Source organism: Mesoplodon densirostris, chromosome 5, assembly GCF_025265405.1.
Source record: "Mesoplodon densirostris isolate mMesDen1 chromosome 5, mMesDen1 primary haplotype, whole genome shotgun sequence".
NCBI classification, from domain to species: Eukaryota; Metazoa; Chordata; class Mammalia; order Artiodactyla; family Ziphiidae; genus Mesoplodon; species Mesoplodon densirostris.
Genome location: NC_082665.1, coordinates 131,638,938 through 131,658,103, shown reverse-complemented (window position 1 = coordinate 131,658,103; position 19,166 = coordinate 131,638,938). Strand labels below are relative to the sequence as shown.

General features: G+C 41.6%; 2 protein-coding genes across 2 annotated transcripts in view; one reads left to right on the top strand and one right to left on the bottom strand.

Annotated features, from left to right (window-relative positions):
• RARB (retinoic acid receptor beta) overlaps positions 1-19,166 on the bottom strand; it is a 466,970-nt gene that overhangs the window by 255,814 nt on the left and 191,990 nt on the right. The gene's annotated exons all lie outside the window — the stretch shown is intronic.
• LOC132490826 (spindlin-1-like) lies at positions 10,544-14,967 on the top strand. Its single transcript, XM_060099510.1, has one exon. It carries the CDS (start codon positions 10,794-10,796, stop codon positions 11,535-11,537), a length of 744 nt encoding a protein of 247 aa, XP_059955493.1. The 5' UTR covers positions 10,544-10,793; the 3' UTR covers positions 11,538-14,967.

The window sequence follows — 19,166 nt, the reverse complement described above, 5'->3', positions numbered from 1 at the left end:
TGGTAGAGCTACTTATTACCAAGTTTGTTGCCAAATGCACTGTTTAAAGAATTCTTTAGTTTCTCTAAAATGCGAGAGAAAAATTCTCAACTACTAGTCTAGAAGTTCCCAGATCTTCACATTTCAGATGATTAAAAGAGCAAACCAGTAAACAAATTTAGGGTCTGCTATAGCTTGCCAACTTTTCGTTTTTGCCAAGGAAGGACATTCAGAAAGAAAAACAACTATTATTTACTGCAATCACTTCATAAAAGGAAAGATTTTTATGGCCCCCATGCCCCCCTGAAGTCAGAAGATTATTCTCAGAATAAAGGGAAGCCTTTCAGCTTGAAGAAAGCAGATTTATAAAAAAATTTAGGTTTACAAAAAGATTTCCTTACATTTTCTCATTTCACAGAGGAGCACTGAAAACTTGATTGCCTACCAGCTCCAGTGCCAGAAGCAGTGCTCGGAAACCACCTTTCCAGCCTGGCTGCTTCAACACTCCCTTGATTCTTCTGGAATTTTCCTATGAAATCCACGAAAGTCACAGTTCGGCTGGGCAAGCAGGTTGACGCAATTCCACCAGCGTTTACTAAGGGCCTACTATGTGCTCAGCCCTGAGGGAGGTGCTTTGCCAAAGGATACAAAAGTGGAAATGCTGCCCTGTAAGTAAATGTGCACTCATGGGGAGGGGTTTCTGGCAAAAACCAGAACATAGGAGAAAAATTCTTAAGACAAAATGTGACTGAAGCCATTATGCTGGGTGTCAAAGGAGATTGCTCAAATGCTACCACAGCTGGAACTTCCTTCTAAAATAATCCTCTCTGCCAATGTTGAAAACCCAATTTTCAAGTCAATATTAATAAGCATGTCTGTCTTTTGCTTTTCCTGTTGGTTATTCCAACTTGAGGAAATGCTGTAGAGTCTTTTTAGAGCTCTAGTTTCACATCTTTAGATTGACAGGAAGATCACGATGGAGATATACACAATGGAATATTACTCAGCCATAAAAAAGAATGAAATAATGTCATGTGCAGCAACATGGATGGGCCTAGAGATTATCATACTAAGTGAAGTAAGTCAGACAGAGGAAGACAGATACCATATGATATTGCTTATATGTGGAATCTAAAGTGTGACACAAATGAACTTATCTACAAAACAGAAACAGACTCACAGACATAAGAGAACAGACTTGTGGTTGCCAAGGGGAAGGGGGGTTGGGGAGGGAAGGACTGGGGGTTTGTGATTAGCAGATGCAAGCTATTACATATGGAATGGATAAACAACAAGGTCCTACTGTATAGCACAGGGAACTATATTCAATATCCTGTGACAAACCATATTGGAAAAGAATATGAAAAAGAATGCATATATAAGTATAACAATCACTTTGCTGTACAGAAGAAATTAACACAACATTGTAAGTCAAACTATACTTCAATAAAATTTAAAAAAAGATAATGATGGAGCATGAACTCTTGGCATAAAGAAGGTTTGAGACAGATTTGCTTATATAAGGGTCCACCTCTCCTTCCTCTCTCTCAATCTTAAAATGACATTCCGTCTGTTGCTATAATCCTGAGGCTTCCGCTGTAGAAAAACAAAAATGGATAAGTTTGGGCCTCACTATATGTTCACCACTCTGGGAATGATTTGCTTATCTCATGCCGTAAAGTATAGCCCATGAACTATTCCAAATGCATGGATAAAATTGAGCAAATGCTCTCACCCAAGACACTTGAAATAACCTATTTTCTCTGCCCCACAGAGTTCATTTGCAGTCACAGACGGCCAACATGTGTAGACAACATAATAACGCTTCTTTTTTAAAATTGAAGTACAGTTGATTTACAGTGTGTTAGTTTCAGGTGTAAAGTGATTCATTTATATATACACATATATATGTACATATATATGTGTATATATATATATTCTTTTCCACAATATATATATTCTTTTCCATAATAACTCGATGTAGATGAATAAAAACAAGTCCCCCTCACAAAGGTAAACTTTTGCAGCATGGCTGACAGGTGTTTAGAAACCATGAGTCATAAATAATTTGTGCTCTGTAAATTATTTCATTTCTATTTAGTTGTCCAGCTCATGCCTAACCTCACTCCATTTTCAAAGATCTGATTCCATCAGTTTTCTAGGAATCTGAGTGCTTTCTAAATTCTACGGCTCCTCAAAACACAGGTTGTTTCTGTTAATCTGATCATTTGTTTTACATAATTAGAATTCAGTTGCCTTTTTGCGCAGGCGCTGAATAAATGGTGAATCTTGCTGTGTCTCACACCTAAGGGGAAAAAGTTAGTGGTATGCAATCTGTCCTACGGTCTCCATGAGGATGCTTACATTTCTAGGAGTGTGGTGTTTAAAAGAAATGGCCACAATATTCTTTGACGCCTTCCCATACAGCAGTGGTCCTCTGTCCCCTCTCCTTGAACAGAGGCTCGGTGTGATTAAAGCATATGGCAGGGAACTTCCCTGGCGGTCCAGCAGTTGAGACTCCATGCTTCCACTGCAGGGGGTGCAGGTTTGAGCCCTGGTTGGGGAACTAGGATGCTACATGCCCCAGGGTGTGGCCAAAAAAAAATAATAATAAAGCATAGGGCAGAAGTGTTGCAATGTGGTTTCCAAGGTAGGTCATACAAAGCTATGCTGCTTCTACCTTGTTCAGTTTTGTTGGAGTCGCCACATAACAAATTTGATTACCCTGAGGTCTCCATGCTGCAAGGAAGCCCAAATCTCACAACCCCAGCCCAGGTGTCACATGTGTAAGTGAGTAATCCTCCGTGTGATTTCAACCCCCAGCCTTCAGTTTACTCCTCATCTTCAGATATTTTCAACAAGATGCTAGGCATCGTGGAGCCAGGTCAGCCATTGCTGTTGTGCCCTGCCCATACTCTCAACTCAGACTCTATGAGCAGAATAAATGGAGGCTTTACGCCACTAAGTTTTGGGGTGGTTTGTTACACAGCAGTTGTAACTAAAACATAGAATGTGTTTTCAATTTGGGGAGACTGCTAACTTGGATGGCTAATTACCCTCTTTAAGGTACCGAGGGCACTCTTGTCAAGGAACTAGGAGCTCAGATGGCCTCATTTTATGTGTTCGCACATTCAGAGCATTTTTTTTAGGGCCTTTGAGTAATGAGAAACTTCTTCTAGATATCTATCCCCCAGATAACAATCAAAACAAAGCATGAATCAAGGGCCACAGCAGAGTACTAAGCTCCAGCAAAGAAGAAGTTGGGATGCTTTGTTGCAGGGAAGGAGGGAGGATCAAGGAAACAACAACAACAACAAAAAGCAACCCCCCCCAAACAAAGCATGAGACGGACAATATCATTGAAAACATAGTTCTCACTGAATCAAATGACAACGTTAATAATCAGATAGTAGGAGAATGATGCAACTGAGACGGTCTCAGAAGTGTTAATATAAATTGGATAAACTACAGTAGTTTTAATAGGGGCATGGATGCATTTTAATTAGCATAATGATGAAGTACTCACCTATCTTTTACAATAGGAGGGAGGCTTATAAAAGTCTTTAGAAAATTCTATTAGTTTCTCTTGTTTAAAGGCAAATGAAGACAGAAGTACATTGTGCAAAGTTTCACAATGAATGGGAGGTGAACATAGGGCAAAATTACCAGGCACAGCTCCTCACGGCTCCCCATCCTCTCCTCATCAAACAGAAACAACCCTTCTCTGGAGTTCTGGGCCCTACACATTACAGCCCCGTACTTATCTCCTGTTACTCTGCTGCTTCATTATACACTCAAGACGAATGATTCTTGGTGAGCCTCTGACACGAGCACACATTCCTGCCTCTGAGCCTTTGTCTATGCGATTCTTTCTGCCTAAGACACAGCTCCTTGATCTTGGTTTCTTGGATGGGTCTCAAGGTGTGTGCGAGATTCCCGGAAGTGAATGCAGGATTTTGTGTAAATTTGCATATGCGCGTCATTCTGGGAAGAGGTCCATAGCATTCACCAGACTTACAGAGAGGGTTGTGAGTCAAGGTTGTTTAAAAACTACTCACTCTTTCCCTTTTTTCAGAATAACCCTCATTTCCCTATGAATCCGCTTATTTGCTTATTGGCAAATGTTTACTGAGTGCCCACTACCTGCCAGGCACTGTTTCAGGCACTTGGGATGCAGCAGTGAACAAAACAAACAGGGATGGTACCTTCTTGGAACTTCTGGGAACTGTACTATTCTAGCAGAAGGATAGAGACAATAAATCACATAATAAAGAAAAACTGGATATATAAATCATACAGTATGCTAGAAGATCGGTTCTAAGGAAAAATTAGAACCTGTAAGGAGAATCAGAAGTGCTAGTGGGGAGAAACTCAATTTTCAATAAAATGGTCAGATAGGCCCTGTTAGGAAGATGACACTTGAGCAAATTGTTGAAGATGGTGAAGGAGTGATCCATGTGGGTATCTGAGAGAAAAGCATTCCAGACTGGGGGGAAAGCCAGTGCAAAGGCCCTGAGGTGGGAGTCTGACTTGCAGGTAAGAGGAGCAGCGAGGGGGCCCGTATGGCAGAAGCAAAGTCACAGAAGGAGAGAGTAGTGGGAGATGAAGCTCAGAGGCTTTGCCAATCGTGTGGGACTTTGAGAGACGTGGGAGCAGAGGAGAATTCTGAGGAATGAATGATGGAGTCTGATCTGTACTGTGTTGAGAAAAAGCTGTATGGTATGGAGAGGAGGGAGTCAAGGACAAAAGCCAGGGGGCTGCGTTGACCATCTAAGTGAAAAGCAGTGATGGAGCAGGTGACAGGAGTGGGGAGGTTGTCTGATTCTGGGTGTATCTAAGGCAGAGTTGATAGGACTTCCTCACAAGGACGATGCTGAGATCTGTGCCCTGGACGACTGGAAGGGTGGTTCCATCCACCAAGATGGGGAAGGCTGGAGGGATGGAGGTGTTGGGGGCAAGCTGGGAATTCAGCTTTGGATACACTGATTTGGATTCTAAGTGAAGCCATCTAGTTGGCAGCTGCATGAGTCACGGGCTCCAGGGAAAGGTTCAGCTGGGGATAAACGTTTGGGAGCCATCAATTTCAGATATTCAGGAGAGCTATCCCCAACAGCCTTCATCCCTTCTCTGATCCCCAAAAACATTTTGCTGTACTTCCCTAGTGAAAATTTTTACATCTTTCATAGTACTATAGTTTTCTGCCTACTTTCCTCATTCTCTTTACTGGACAATAAAGTTCCCCAATTGTATCCTATCCAACTCTGTATCTCTTGTTTTGCCTCCCAAAATATTGGTTTAAGCTCCTCATCATTAGGCCTTCATATTTCAATTGCTATGACCTGTAGATGAATTGAATGTAATAATTTTGATTTCTTTTCTCATTACTCATCAACATTTGCCATCAAATCCAGGCTGTTTTTATCTTCTCTTTAACGTAAATCATATCCAACCATTTTTTTCTTTAAAATAGGTTATTTTTAAAACAGACAGTTGAAAAGATGCTAATCATCAGGGAAATGCAAATCAAAACCACAATGAGGTACCACCTCACACCTGTCAGGATGGCCATCACTGAAAAGACAAGAAATAAGTATTGGTGACGATGCGGAGAAAAGGGAATCCTCGTGCTGGTGGGGTGTAGATTGGTGCAGCCATTATGGAGAACAGTATGGAAATTCCTCAAAAAATTAAAATGAGAACTACCATCTGACCCAGATTTCCACTCCTGGGTATTTACCCGAAGCAAACAAAGCCACCAAATTGAAAAGATGTACCCCTATGTTTAGTGCTGCATTATTTATAATAACTAAGATATGGAAACAACCTAAGTGCCCATCAATGGAGGAATGCATAAAGAAGATGTGGTACATATACCCAGTGGAATACTACTGACCCATAAAAAAGAATGAAATCTTTTGCCATTTGTAACAATATGGATAGAACTTGAGGGAATTATGCTAAGTGAAATAAGTCAGAAAAAGACAAATAGTGTACAATTTCACTTACATATGGAATCTAAAAACAAATCTAAAAAATGAACAAACAAACCAAAACAAAACAAAAATCATAGATGCAAAGAACAGAATGGTGGTTGCCAGAGGGGAAGAGGGAGGAAAGTGGGTGAAATGGGTAAAGGGGGTCAAAAGGTACAAACTTACATTTATAAAATAGAAAAGCCATGGGGATGTAACGTACAGCACGGTGACTATAGTCGATAATATTGTAGCGCATACTTGAAAGCTGCCAAGAGGGTAAGTCCTGAAAGCTAACTTTATATGGTGACAGAGGGTAACTAGACTTATTGTGGTGATCATTTCACGACGTACATCAATATAGAATCATGATGTACACCTGAAGCCAATATAATGTTATATGTCAATTAAACCTCAATAAAAAACCCCACTATGCATACTTACTGTAAACAAAGCAGAAAAAAATGTCAAAATGTAAACTTTAAGAAATTCTCCTTGTGTAGTTTCCCTGAAAATTAGCTTTCGTTCTCTGCTTTCACTTAGCTGGGTGCAATTACTAAGCTCTGTGGGTCTCAAGTTTCTCATCCGAAAGATAAAGAAACTGGGTTAGACAATTCTAAAATTCTTCAAATACTTCTTTTTGAAAAACTCAGAGTGGCTCTGTTCAATCACTAACATTTCTGGAGACACACCATTTATTCTGCTTAAAACTAGATGTGATCAGAATAAATATCAGGGAGAAATAAATGTTGCAGTCAGTAATCTTTACTACAACTCCTTTCTATTAACTTGCAAATAGAGAATGTATTTTTCTAAAATAAAAGGACATTTCCAAGAATGATATTGACCATTTTCTATGTAAGGATTGATTAAAAAGTCTTTTTCTGAGTTCCTGCTTACCATTTTTTCCCAATTAATAATAGCTAAGTCTACTATAGATGCATCCCATAAAAAAGAGACCTAATCACAATGCAAACAAAATCACTCTCTGTGTTCTGGCGCAAGAGTATTTCATGAGCTTCTAGGACACAATTTGCATGACTGAACTGAAATCTTGTGATTCTTACATTAGAACTATGTTATCTAATTATGAGGGTGAAAAGTATTGTGTCCACAGTATCTTGCTTTCTTTTTTGTTCAAGTTATTTTTAATCAGAAGCATTATAGTGACATACAAATGGCTCTTCTCAAAAATGACTTGCGGATGCTGCCTGTGGAATCATGATACTTAAAAGAACAAGGTCAGATCGGAGTGGAAGTCCACCGCAGGTGGCGGCAGGGCAAACAAACAAGCAAAACCCCCTCCAGCCAGAGAAACGCCTGTCAAGACGAGGCTAAGTGGCTCTGATTGAATTGACTCAGTGTGTGACAAAGGGGTTAAAACACAGAGATTCCTTCAGAGTATCTCAGATCTGAAAGCCCTTGGAGCACGGGGAGGCCAGCCAAGGAAAACCTTGCCCTCAGAAGAGATGGATGGAAAAGATTAAAAAAACCCAAAACCCAAAAAGCAAAGCAACAAACACTTGCCACCGCCAACTGGTTCAATGGTGATAATCGGCTTCTCAGGTTTGACCCTGGTTGGATGTATCCATGCAAACGCCAATATTACTCTCCATAATCAGATTTACTTTAAGAATACGTATGTTACAATTTGTCCATGTCAGGCAGTCTTCTAAGAACTTTGCAAATAACTCATTTTCCTGTAAACCCTGGGAGGTTCGCACCTCTACTCTAGGTGAGGATGGTAGACATCCTAAAATTTGCCCAAAGTTGTGTAACTCCTAAGTGGCAGAGCTGGGGTTCAAACCCAGACATTTGGAATCCAGAATGTGTGCTCATGGTCACCGTGCTATGTTGCAAGGAAATGGAAAAAAGACATGGCAGATGAATTTATATGATTCAACAACTCCTACTTTTCCCATTTCATGAAACTTTAGGGAGCATCCTTTGTCCTGCCACAGCTGAGTAGCAGCAAAGCACAGGCTGTTCTTTAAGTATTAAAAAAGTATTTTAAGCACCTGCACCCTTGCCTAAGTGTGTGCAACTCTGTTACCAATAAATCAAACCCAACCACGGCAAAACAAACTACCTTGGCCATCTAACTTGGAATAGGCAGCTGGGAAGCATAGTTGAGTTTACACTGAGCATCTCAAAGACAGGCACTGAGGGGAAACCAGCGAGTTTAGTTTCCAGGTTTACAGCACAAGGTGAGAACTAAAAATCTGGTCCTGCTTGTACCCCGGGAAGATTTTCCATGGCTTATGATGGTTCCTTTTCTCCTTTGTACAAAATGACATAAAATAAAAATTAGTGGCTTACACTCCCAGGTCCAAGAGGATGTTGATATAAGTTTTGGAAGCGAGAAGCACAGACCACCCCCAGGAGGAAATTCCAGAGAGGAAAAACATACTGTCAGGGTACACATGATTGTAACCTGATTTAGCATCCTTTAAAACCACAGTCTCCTCCAGGATTTTCCTGATTACTGTCTTCAGAAGCGTGAAACAGTTACACGGGATTTTCCTGATTAATGAATGCAAAAGCATGAGAAAGTTCCATGAGTCACACCATAGACTTGTCTAATTTGAAGTCTGCTGCCAGGCAGTTTGGAGGGTTACATATTTATTACTGCTACATAGCAGTTCTGGGAAAAGTAAAATATGTTAGTCATAAGAAAGCACATTCTTTAAGTGGGCTAGAGTCTTTCAATCAAGTGTTCTTAACCTTTTTTTTTTTTTTTTGGTGGTGGAAGTGGGAAGGATCATGGATCCCTTTGAGAGTATTTGAGAGTCTGAGGAAAGCTGGGGATTATGAGCACACCCCAAGAAAATGCCTGGGCATATTGTCATACTATACTGTGCTTTATTTCACGGGGTTCATAAACCTCTGAACTCCCTGTAGTTAGAAACCATGTTATACATTAGGGTCCCAATGGAATTCCCTAGACAGCTTAAGATGCTAGAATAGAACTGCTTGGGGGCTGGGCTTACTGCTGCAACTGGGTCAAGACCAATGTGCTTAACTCTGGAAGCCCTCTGTTCTCCCTAAAGCCACCTGGGACACGAAGCAGGGAAACAAACACCCAGCTACGGTTAAGAGTTATCAGACAGGCAAGGAATAATCTGAAGTTTGGTTTCAGTTACTTTTTTTTTTTCACAAATACCACTGAATCTACTTGGGGTAAGACAAAAAAATCTCAGCAGTTGTTTTTCTCCAGAGAATATCAATCTTACAGTTAAGTTTAATGAGTTAAGAGGAAATCAGTTTCCAGTGAAAACTAACTGGAATCAGATAAAACAGGACAAATAGAAAATAAGACCTTCACAGGAATTCCCATTGATAGGGCTGACATGGGAAACAAATCATCATCATACATTCACTCATGCATGATTTATTTGTGAATTAATTTAAGCAAGTTTCCATTGAGACTCTGTGATGTGGCAGATTCCATGGTATGGGGATACTCCACTGATTCAACAGATCCTGTCCAGCAGTGACAATAAAGTGCTGTGGGAGCTCAGAGCTGTGGGTACCAACACCATCTTCACGGATCAGTGAAAGAGATGGGCGAGCCCAGGAGCTAACTGTGAACACCACAGGTGAGGCTGTGTGATGACGGTGAGGATGATGATGAACCACCTCCAAAGGGCAGCAGCAGCCTTCCTTTAAAAGCCGTTTTCTATTGCTAATTCCTAGAGAAATGAAAATCAAAACTACAAAGAGGTAACTCCTCACTCTGGGCAGAATGGCCATCCTCAAAAAGTCTATAAATAACAAATGCTGCAGAGGGTGTGGAGAATAGGGAACGCTCTTACACTGTTGGTAGGAATGTAAGTTGGTAAAATTACTATGGAGAACAGTATGGAGTTTCCTCAGAAAACTAAAAACAGAACTACTGGGACTTCCCTGGTGGTCCAGGGGCGAAAACTCTATGATAAACTAAGAGTTGACATGCAGCAACTAAGATCCCGCATGCTGCAACTAAGACCTGGCACAGCCAAATAAATAAATAAATATTTTAAAAAAGAAAACTTAAAATAGAACTACCATATGACCCAGCAATCCCACTCCTGGGTATATAACTGGACAAAACTCTAATTCAAAAAGATACATGCACCCCTATGTTCACTGCAGCACTATTCACAATAGCCAAGACATGGAAACAACCTAAATGTCCAATGACAGATGAATGGATAAAGAAGATGTGATACATATGTACAACAGAATACCACTCAGCCATAAAAAAGAACAAAATAATGCCATGGGCAGCAACATGGATGGACCTAGAGATTATCATACTAAATGAAGTAAGCCAGAAAGAGAAGACGAATACTATATGATATCACTTATATGTGGAATCTAAAATATGACACAAATGAACCTATCTATGAAACAGACACAGAATCATGGACATCGAAAACAGACTGGTGGTGGCCAAGGGGGAGGGGGTTGGGGGAGGGATGGACTGGGAGTTTGGGATTAGCAGATGCAAACTATGATACAGAGAACGGATAAACAACAAGGTCCTACTGTATAGCACAGGGAACTATATTCAATATCCTATGATAAACCATAATGGAGGGGCGGGGCGGCGCCGTCTGGCTCGGTTGGGCCGGGGCGGGAGCGCGGCGCGGGACGGCAGGGCCCGCGGGCTGCCGACGGCGGCCTAGGTGGCCGGCAGAGTACTTAGGATTTCACGTATTTTTGCTGAACTTATTAAAAAAAGGCGCTTGGGATGATGGATTAACAAGAACATTGAAATTCTGTGAAAAGTTTCAAATTGGAGCATACTGAATTTTCACCCTAGTCCAGCAGCTCTGCTGCTCACTTAAATACAGATGAATGAAGACCCCATTCGGGAAGACACCTGGCCAGCGGTCCAGAGCTGATGCAGGCCATGCTGGTGTATCTGCAAGCATGATGAAGAAACGGACATCCCACAAAAAACATCGGAGCAGTGTGGGGCCGAGCAAACCCGTTTCCCAGCCCCGGCGGAACATCGTAGGCTGCAGGATTCAGCATGGGTGGAAAGAGGGGAATGGCCCCATCACCCAGTGGAAAGGAACCGTTCTGGACCAGGTGCCTGTAAATCCTTCTTTGTATCTTATAAAATACGATGGATTTGACTGTGTTTATGGACTAGAACTTAATAAAGATGAAAGAGTTTCTGCGCTTGAAGTCCTCCCTGATAGAGTTGCAACATCTCGAATCAGTGATGCACACCTAGCTGACACAATGATTGGCAAAGCAGTGGAGCACATGTTTGAGACCGAGGATGGCTCTAAAGACGAGTGGAGGGGAATGGTCTTAGCACGCGCCCCTATAATGAACACATGGTTTTACATCACCTATGAAAAAGATCCTGTCTTGTACATGTACCAGCTCTTAGATGATTATAAAGAAGGCGACCTTCGCATTATGCCCGATTCTAATGATTCACCTCCAGCAGAAAGGGAACCAGGAGAAGTTGTGGACAGCCTGGTAGGCAAACAAGTGGAATATGCCAAAGAAGATGGCTCTAAAAGGACTGGCATGGTCATTCATCAAGTAGAAGCCAAACCGTCTTGTCTATTTCATCAAGTTTGATGATGATTTCCATATTTATGTCTACGATTTGGTGAAAACATCCTAGATGTCATCACGAACTTTGCCAAATTTGTGGAACTCTTAAATGTATAATTTGTAGACATAAAGACTTGATTGCTTTCCAGTTTAATGAAAGCTTAAATGTCCCTGCGAACCCACAATCTCTGCCAGCAGAACTGGTTTTGTTCTGAATAGTACAGATTTATGTGAACACAAAGCATTTTGTGTAAGGAACTCCTTCCTCTTAAAAGAAGTCTGTCTGTTTGGAAGGGAGTTACAGGCAAGTCTGGTAAAAGTTAAGCTAGTATCATAGTCATTTAAAACTGTAGTAGATCTTATCCACTTTCCCCTTCACGCTTAACACTGTTATTCTGCTGCCACAATGCAAGCATAGTTTGGTATTTTTGTTATTGCCTTTTTTTGAGATATATATGTATCTATATCTACCTACCTATCTATATCTGTGTGTATACATATATAATGTATATATACATACACATAGATCTGTGTGCACACGCGTGCGTGCACACACACGCACACACACACACACACACACTTCGTGGGCAGTCCTTTCTTTGTGGGTTGGAGTGGGGGTTACATAATTTTCTCCAGTTTAACAGGAGTGCTGACCCAAGCCATTTGTATTTAGTGTATTCAGTGTATTACTGCTGTTTATTTAAAATTAAATTTGGGCACAGGAAGCACATCGGGACATTCAGCTTGTTTTGAAAGTCAAGTTCAGAGCACCATTTCAGTCTGGAGGCTTTAAACTGTAAATTCAAATATGAATCACCTGTGAACATTTAATGACCCACATTACAATTTTACAAAACAGTTAGAAATCTGGGTAAAAGGCTGCCTTTAATTCTAAGCTTTGTACATTATTTGTTTACATTTTTTATCATAAATACTTCTTTTTAAGCAAAGCCCAGGTACTTGGTCCACATAGTGTAATGCAGGTGTATTTTGGATGGCACATTTGGTCCATTATTTGTACAAATTAGTAATCTGGAATTTTAGTACACGGATTTAAAAGGCAACAGTATATCAGCGGTTTATGTGTATTTGGTAAGTTCCTGGAAGAACATAGTGCTTTTGTATTAGAAATGTAAGTTTAAGAATGACGTTGTTGCCTTTTAACAAGTTCTCTGGGATACCTTTATTTTTATTACTGTTATTACTGATATATGATTATGGTCAGAAGGCTTTTCCCCCTCGGCTTTTCCCCTCAAAGAATGTCTAGACAAATAACAGCTTAAATTCCTGACACCTCTTGTGGTGCTGAATGTTCTTACTCATGGTATGTTGTTGATGTGGATTCATTCCATTTGGTGGATCCTACCACATCAGGGTCAGTCACCTGCACTGGCTTGTGGGTGTGACTGATAGCAGCCCTTAGCCATTGAATCCTTTCCTGCGAGGTTGTTTTAACTAAAACAGAACTGCAAAAGTGGTTCATTTAGCAGCAAAACATCAGCCTATCACTTTGTTTTGGATGATCCCTGGCAGTTTGAAAGCTAGGAGAAAGATGATTTGTGAAACCAGTCTTGTGGAGATCGAAAATCTTACCTCTGATTTGGGCAGAAAGCTTAAATGCATATGAATCTCAGTCAAACACCAGGTCTGTGTGACGTCTGTCATGGCTGTTCTTGATGTTAAGAGATTCTGTAGTTTCAAGGCTGCGCTCTGCATGGTTTGTGTGATGCCCATTTTCGCCTTCAGGAGGGCTGTGCCTCGTTATACTGGTGGGTGGTAACCTTGCGCACCAGGTAAATACAGCACCCCAGTTCTCTCCAGCGTGCCCAGTACCTCACCGAGGGCAGCCAGGGGTGAGCTTCTCCATGCAGTGGGTACCCAGGTCTTAGATGTTCCTCCTGTGCTTGAAACAAGTGTCATGCTACAGATCTGTCATCTGTTCTCCTGGAGGCTCTTGTAAGAGTTCCTGCATGTGAGTCTCAAGGTTGAGCCAGGCTCCCTGTGCCCAAGTGGACACGTGTGGCCCAGAGAGTGAGTTGTCCAGCGTGCACTGCATGAACAGGACACAGTGACTTCAGACTGAAAAACAAAGTCCTTTGGAGGTACCCTGAGGGTTGGGTCAGTTGAGTTGAAACATTTCTGGCATTACTTAATGACTTGCATTGTGGTTTTTCTGCAAGTACCTTTAGCAACTTTTAATACCACATGATCTCTCTAGATGAATGTGACGTGATTTATTATCATCATTATTTTAATCATTGTTCCATTTATTGCCTTTAGGGTTGAAGGAAGGGGAAGGGGTCTTTTTGTTGTTGTTTTTTCCTTTTCTTTTTTTTCCCCATTCTTTTTTCTTTTGGTGGCTTAAACCACGCTTCCTGATGCCATGACTAACTGCTCCCCAGCCGAGTATTTCAGGCTTCGTCTAGGCTCATGTTTCAGATCTGCATGCATTGCTTGCATTTTCCTGGTATCGGAATGTTGGTTCCTTGTTCTAGGAATACAACATTTAATTTCCAAAATTATCATGGGACTTGTGACAACACAAGACATGAATCTCTGTATAAAATGTATTGGCCTTTCTCATTGACCTGCTATAGTATTATTGTGTCGTGTGTGTGTGCGTGCGTGATGTCTGGCTGCCATGTAAAGCTTCAAAGGAAAACCTTAAAAGCAGACCATCCTTTTTTGCATGCTCTATTCTAAGTAGAATGTTCAATGTAACTAACTAAAATTGCATGTTAAATATATTTAGGTTTTTTGTTTTCTATCTTTGTTTTTATTTGTTTTCAGTTTCTGTATATTTGCTTAACTGTGCTGTTTCAGTGATTGTAGGATAAAGATGCACTGGTGAAGCAAATGTAGTGCCAACAGAAGGTGATTTTCCAGTTGTGTATGTCATGCAGCATTTGAAGGGACTGTGCATTCTTAAAACAATCACAGTTGCTTCTAAACCAGATTTCATTTCTATTATTGTTTTACGTGCCAAACCCTGAAGTGCATTGGGCTTGAATCTCTGAACGCTGTGGACCCATTAGAAGACTGTTTTGATTGTCACAAATTGTAGTGCCTGAAGACATTCTTGAAGCTGATTGTCTTAAAAAAAAAAAAAAAAAAAAAAAAAGACAGTTCTCCAAAGACAAAACAGGAATTATTGTAACAGAAAATAATTATGGTCAAAATGTCTGTGGTTCCTTGGAAATGCTGCGCTCTTTGTATTTTCCACCATTAGTGCAGTTCGAACGAATGTGTATAGTTCAGAGGTCTTCGTGTTCGCATTTTAATATTAGGTAAATGACCTCATCTTTCAAGCTTGAATTCATTTTTAATTTTAATTTTATTTTATACAGTGTGTAGACAGTTCCCTGTTCTCTGCATTTAGAAGTATAAACAATATAAATCTGTTCATTCTGTAAGTAATTTTTATAATTATGATGTAACTCTATCCTATCCTTAAAACATTTAAAATAAACCCTTTATGTGCAAAAAAAAAAAAAAAAAAACCATAATGGAAAAGAATATATTAAAAAAAGAATGTATATATAGGTATAACTGAATCAGTTTCCTGTAAAGCAGTAATTAACACAACATTGTAAAGCAATTGTATTTCAATTAAAAATAAACCTGTGCTCTAACTGCCTTGTGTTACATGGTAAGTGCTCAGTTAGCTCTGTGCTGAGTAGATGAAAGCTTTTGCTTCTCACTTGGTTGCTCAGTGACTCCATAACAGGCAGGGTGGTCATGATCAGTCCTATTATGAAGATGGAAAAAACTCAGTCTTAAAAAACGTAAGCAAATGTCCAAAGCTAGCACAGTTCATACCTGCAGCTTCGTGTCTAGAATCCAGGACTTTTCAGCTCTCAGTCCAGGATTCTTCCCACTATAGCCCAACAGGGAGGTGAGTGATTTTTATAGACTCCTGAGATGGATGCAGTACATCGCAGAAGACGAGAGTCTGTAAAGCTAGACTTAGTCCTGTTCAGAGCTGCCTGATAATTTTGTCCTGCTGACATTAAATGGGCCGGATTTGAGAGGAATGAGCAGTAAGCTAAATAGTGACTGAACTGGAATCAGGTGGAAGAGAGGAAATGACAGTAAAGGAAAACATTAAGTTCCTTAGAAACTGGGACAGGTTAAACCTGCGGAAATCAGACGCGAGCAAAGCTACAGACATACTTGCTTGCCACAGGTGAGGTGAAAAGATAAATAACAGGTGGTTTTAATCCAGTAGAGTTCCGTTATCAAGGCTTCAAGGCCATTGTCAAATTCAAGACAGTCTGGGGTTGTTTTCTTCTAGTTTTGGAGAGTCCAGGACACGTTCACATCAGGAAAGATGGATATTCAGATGGAGAGAGAGAGAAAGGAAGCTGGGATGATTCCCAAGGGGATAGGGGCTCAAATTCTCTTATGTTGAGGTCCTGCCATGCCCATGGCCTTGCCTTGGTTTGCTTTTAGGAGCTCATCTGGATCACTTCATTGCCAAATTCCAGATTTACAAACTCAAGGCTGTTTTTCAGTAAGTGGTGTGGGGTGGTGTTTGCATACTCCACAGGACATGAATTGTCTCTTATTTGATTTGAAACACACATTGTATTCTAGGAACTGTAGGCCCAGGCTCTGAAATCCCTCGGAAAAGTCTAATCGAGCTCTAGCAGGTCTGAAGAACTTGGTTAAGGTCATCAGAGAAACAACTCTCCCATTAGTGCTTTTGAAGAACATCGCAGCCAGATGCCCTCTTTTTGCAGCCAGACTGGGCTGAGGCCCCCGTGGAGAGAGTCATCACACTCTGGTGATACAAGCAGAGATGGGAATGGGGCTGAGGGTGGTGGCTGGAACGAGGGTAAACAAAAACTCATGGAGGAAAACAGCCAGGACTCAGTCCAAGAGAAACATTCACGATGCTTTCTCAAAGCAATTTCTTAACCTTATTTGAAAGGACACAGATGCCTCTGGGCTGGGAGAAAGGCTGCAAAGCACAGCACTGAGGACCACTTCATGCAGGCAGGTGCACAAAGCCAGGAGGAAAGGATTCAGACGAAGATCCTTAATGGGTAAGGACTAGCCTGGGCATCCAGATGAGAGGCCCCCCAAACGACAGATCTAGGTGACCTGTAACCAAATCCGATGCAAGCATATAAAATTCATTAAGGAAATCGGATCTGTTTTTCTGTGATCGATAAACAATCAAAAGAGCAAATGGACAGGAGGGTGAGTACAAACGAGGATTCTAACCTATAACGCCAAGTTTTCAAGGCGATGCTATAGGAAAAAAGCAAAGAGAAAAAAATATAGATTGGTAGAAAGCAAAAAAAAAGGAGAGAAAGAAAAGAAGAAAGGAAGACAGCAAGCCCCTCCCTACATTGCAATGAGAAGCAGAACAGAATGAAAAGCTCTCTGGTTAAGCCTCTTTTTAGGAATGAATAGCTCATGCTCACTAACCAGTTTTAGCAAGGGTGAGGCTATCTGAGGTGTAATTGGAAATAATCTAGCATTGCACCGGAAGCCGTTCCTTAAAACTAAGGCATTCAATAAAGCCAGGTTCATGTTTCTCCCACTTCTGTATTTGGAAACAGGAGCACAAAGCCTAATTGGCCAAATAAAGGAGCTGGAGGCTCCACAGAAAACCCTCTAAGCCCATGATTGATGTCCACTGACACCTTGGGACAATGACACCATGGGAACCGGCAGAGGAGACACAGCATCCGTGACAAGGGGGTGCCCTGCCCAGGGCCTGCAGAGGAGACCCCAACGCAGTCACAGCCCTACATCAGGACAACGTACTTTCGAGTTGCCACATCTGCCTCAGAGGCGTATTCTCAAGCTTGACATTTCTGTTTTCATTCCTTCAATAACTATCTTTGCAGAGCCTGTGTGCCAGGCACTGCTGTTGGTGCTGAGCGTGCAGCAGAGAGCACAGGAACTGAGGGCCTTCCCCTGGGCATTTTACATTTGGTGAACATTTACATTGTGGGGAGACAGGCAATAACCATAGACACAACACCTAACACAGTGTTAGGCGGTGGTGAGTGCTCAGAAGGAGAAAAAGAGCAGAGTAAGGGGAGAGCATAACCAGAGGAACTTTTCAGCAGGAAGTTAAACAGAGACCCCAGTATGGAGGTCCTTAAAAAACTAAAAATACAGGTGCCATATGATCCAGCAATCCCAGTCCTGGGCATATATCCAGAGAAAACCATAATTTGAAAGGATACATGCACCCCAATGTTCACTGCAGCACTATTTACAATAGCCAGGACCTGGAAGCAACCTACGTGTCCATCGACAGATGAATGGATAAAGAAGATGTGGTCCATATATATGATGGAATATTACTCAGCCATGAGAAAGAATGAAATAATGCCATTTGCAGCAACACGGATGGACCTAGTGATTACCATACTAAGTGAAGTCAGACAGAGAAAGACAAATATCATATGATATCACTTATATGTGGAATCTAAAAAAAAATGGTACAAATGAACTTATTTACAAAACAGGAAAAGACTCACAGACATAGGAAACAAACTTATAGTTACCAAAGGGGAAAGGGACAGGGAGGGATAAACTGGGAATTTGGGATTAACATATACACACTACTATGTATAAGATAGATAACCAACAAGGACCTACTGTATGGCACAGGGACCTCTACTTAATATTCTATAATAACCTAAATGGGAAAAGAATTTGAAAAAGAATAGATACATGTATAGGTATAGCTTAATTACTTTGCTATACACCTGAAACTAACACAACATTTTTAATCAACTATATCCAATATAAAATAAAACAAAAAAAACAGAGATGCCCTGCAACAGATACACGTCCTCGTCCTCTGAAAATTCTCTGTTAGATACAGTCAAAGCCATTTTTGCATGTTTGGGAGGCTCTGATGTCCGTCCTGAGATGGACTCAGAACCCAACTGATCGGCCTGACTGGTGTGGAGGCAAGGTGCTCTCAAGCAGTATGGACTGTGACTGTGGTGGACTCTGGTTGTGGTGGCCCCAATGCCCCACATGTCCTGGGGTTTACGCCCTGTATAGACTGTCCTCTTGAGTGTGGCCTGGCCTGGCAGCTCCTTTTTTTTTTGCGGTACGCGGGCCTCTCACTGTTGTGGCCTCTCCTGTTGTGGAGCACAGGCTCCGGACGCGCAGGCCCAGCGGCCATGGCTCACGGGCCCAGCCGCTCCGCGGCATGTGGGATCTTCCCGGACCGGGGCACAAACCCGTGTCCCCTGCATCAGCAGGCGGACTCTCAACCCCTGCGCCACCAGGGAAGCCCTGGCAGCTCCTTTTAACCTGAGTCCTTAAGAAGGCCTGGTAGTTTCTGCTTTTGCACCCTGGGCCCTATTCTGAACCCAACCTGCTGTGAGAAGTCCAAGCTAGTCTTATGGGGAGACCCATAGAGGAAAATACAGGCCCCAGGAGAGGTGGGTAGATCCTCCTGCCCGAGTTGAGCCACCCTAGGTGACCCTGCATGCAGGAGGGCAAGCTGCTCTGAGGCAGGAGATAGACGGGCCCCAGGCTGAGCAGCTGAAGTCTGTCCCTTGTGGACAGATACTCCAAGATAAGACAATGACAGGAGCAAAGAGAAGCTGAGACCTGCTTGGATAGAAGATAAAAAGACCACATATTTCTAATTCTCGAGGTCAAGGAGAC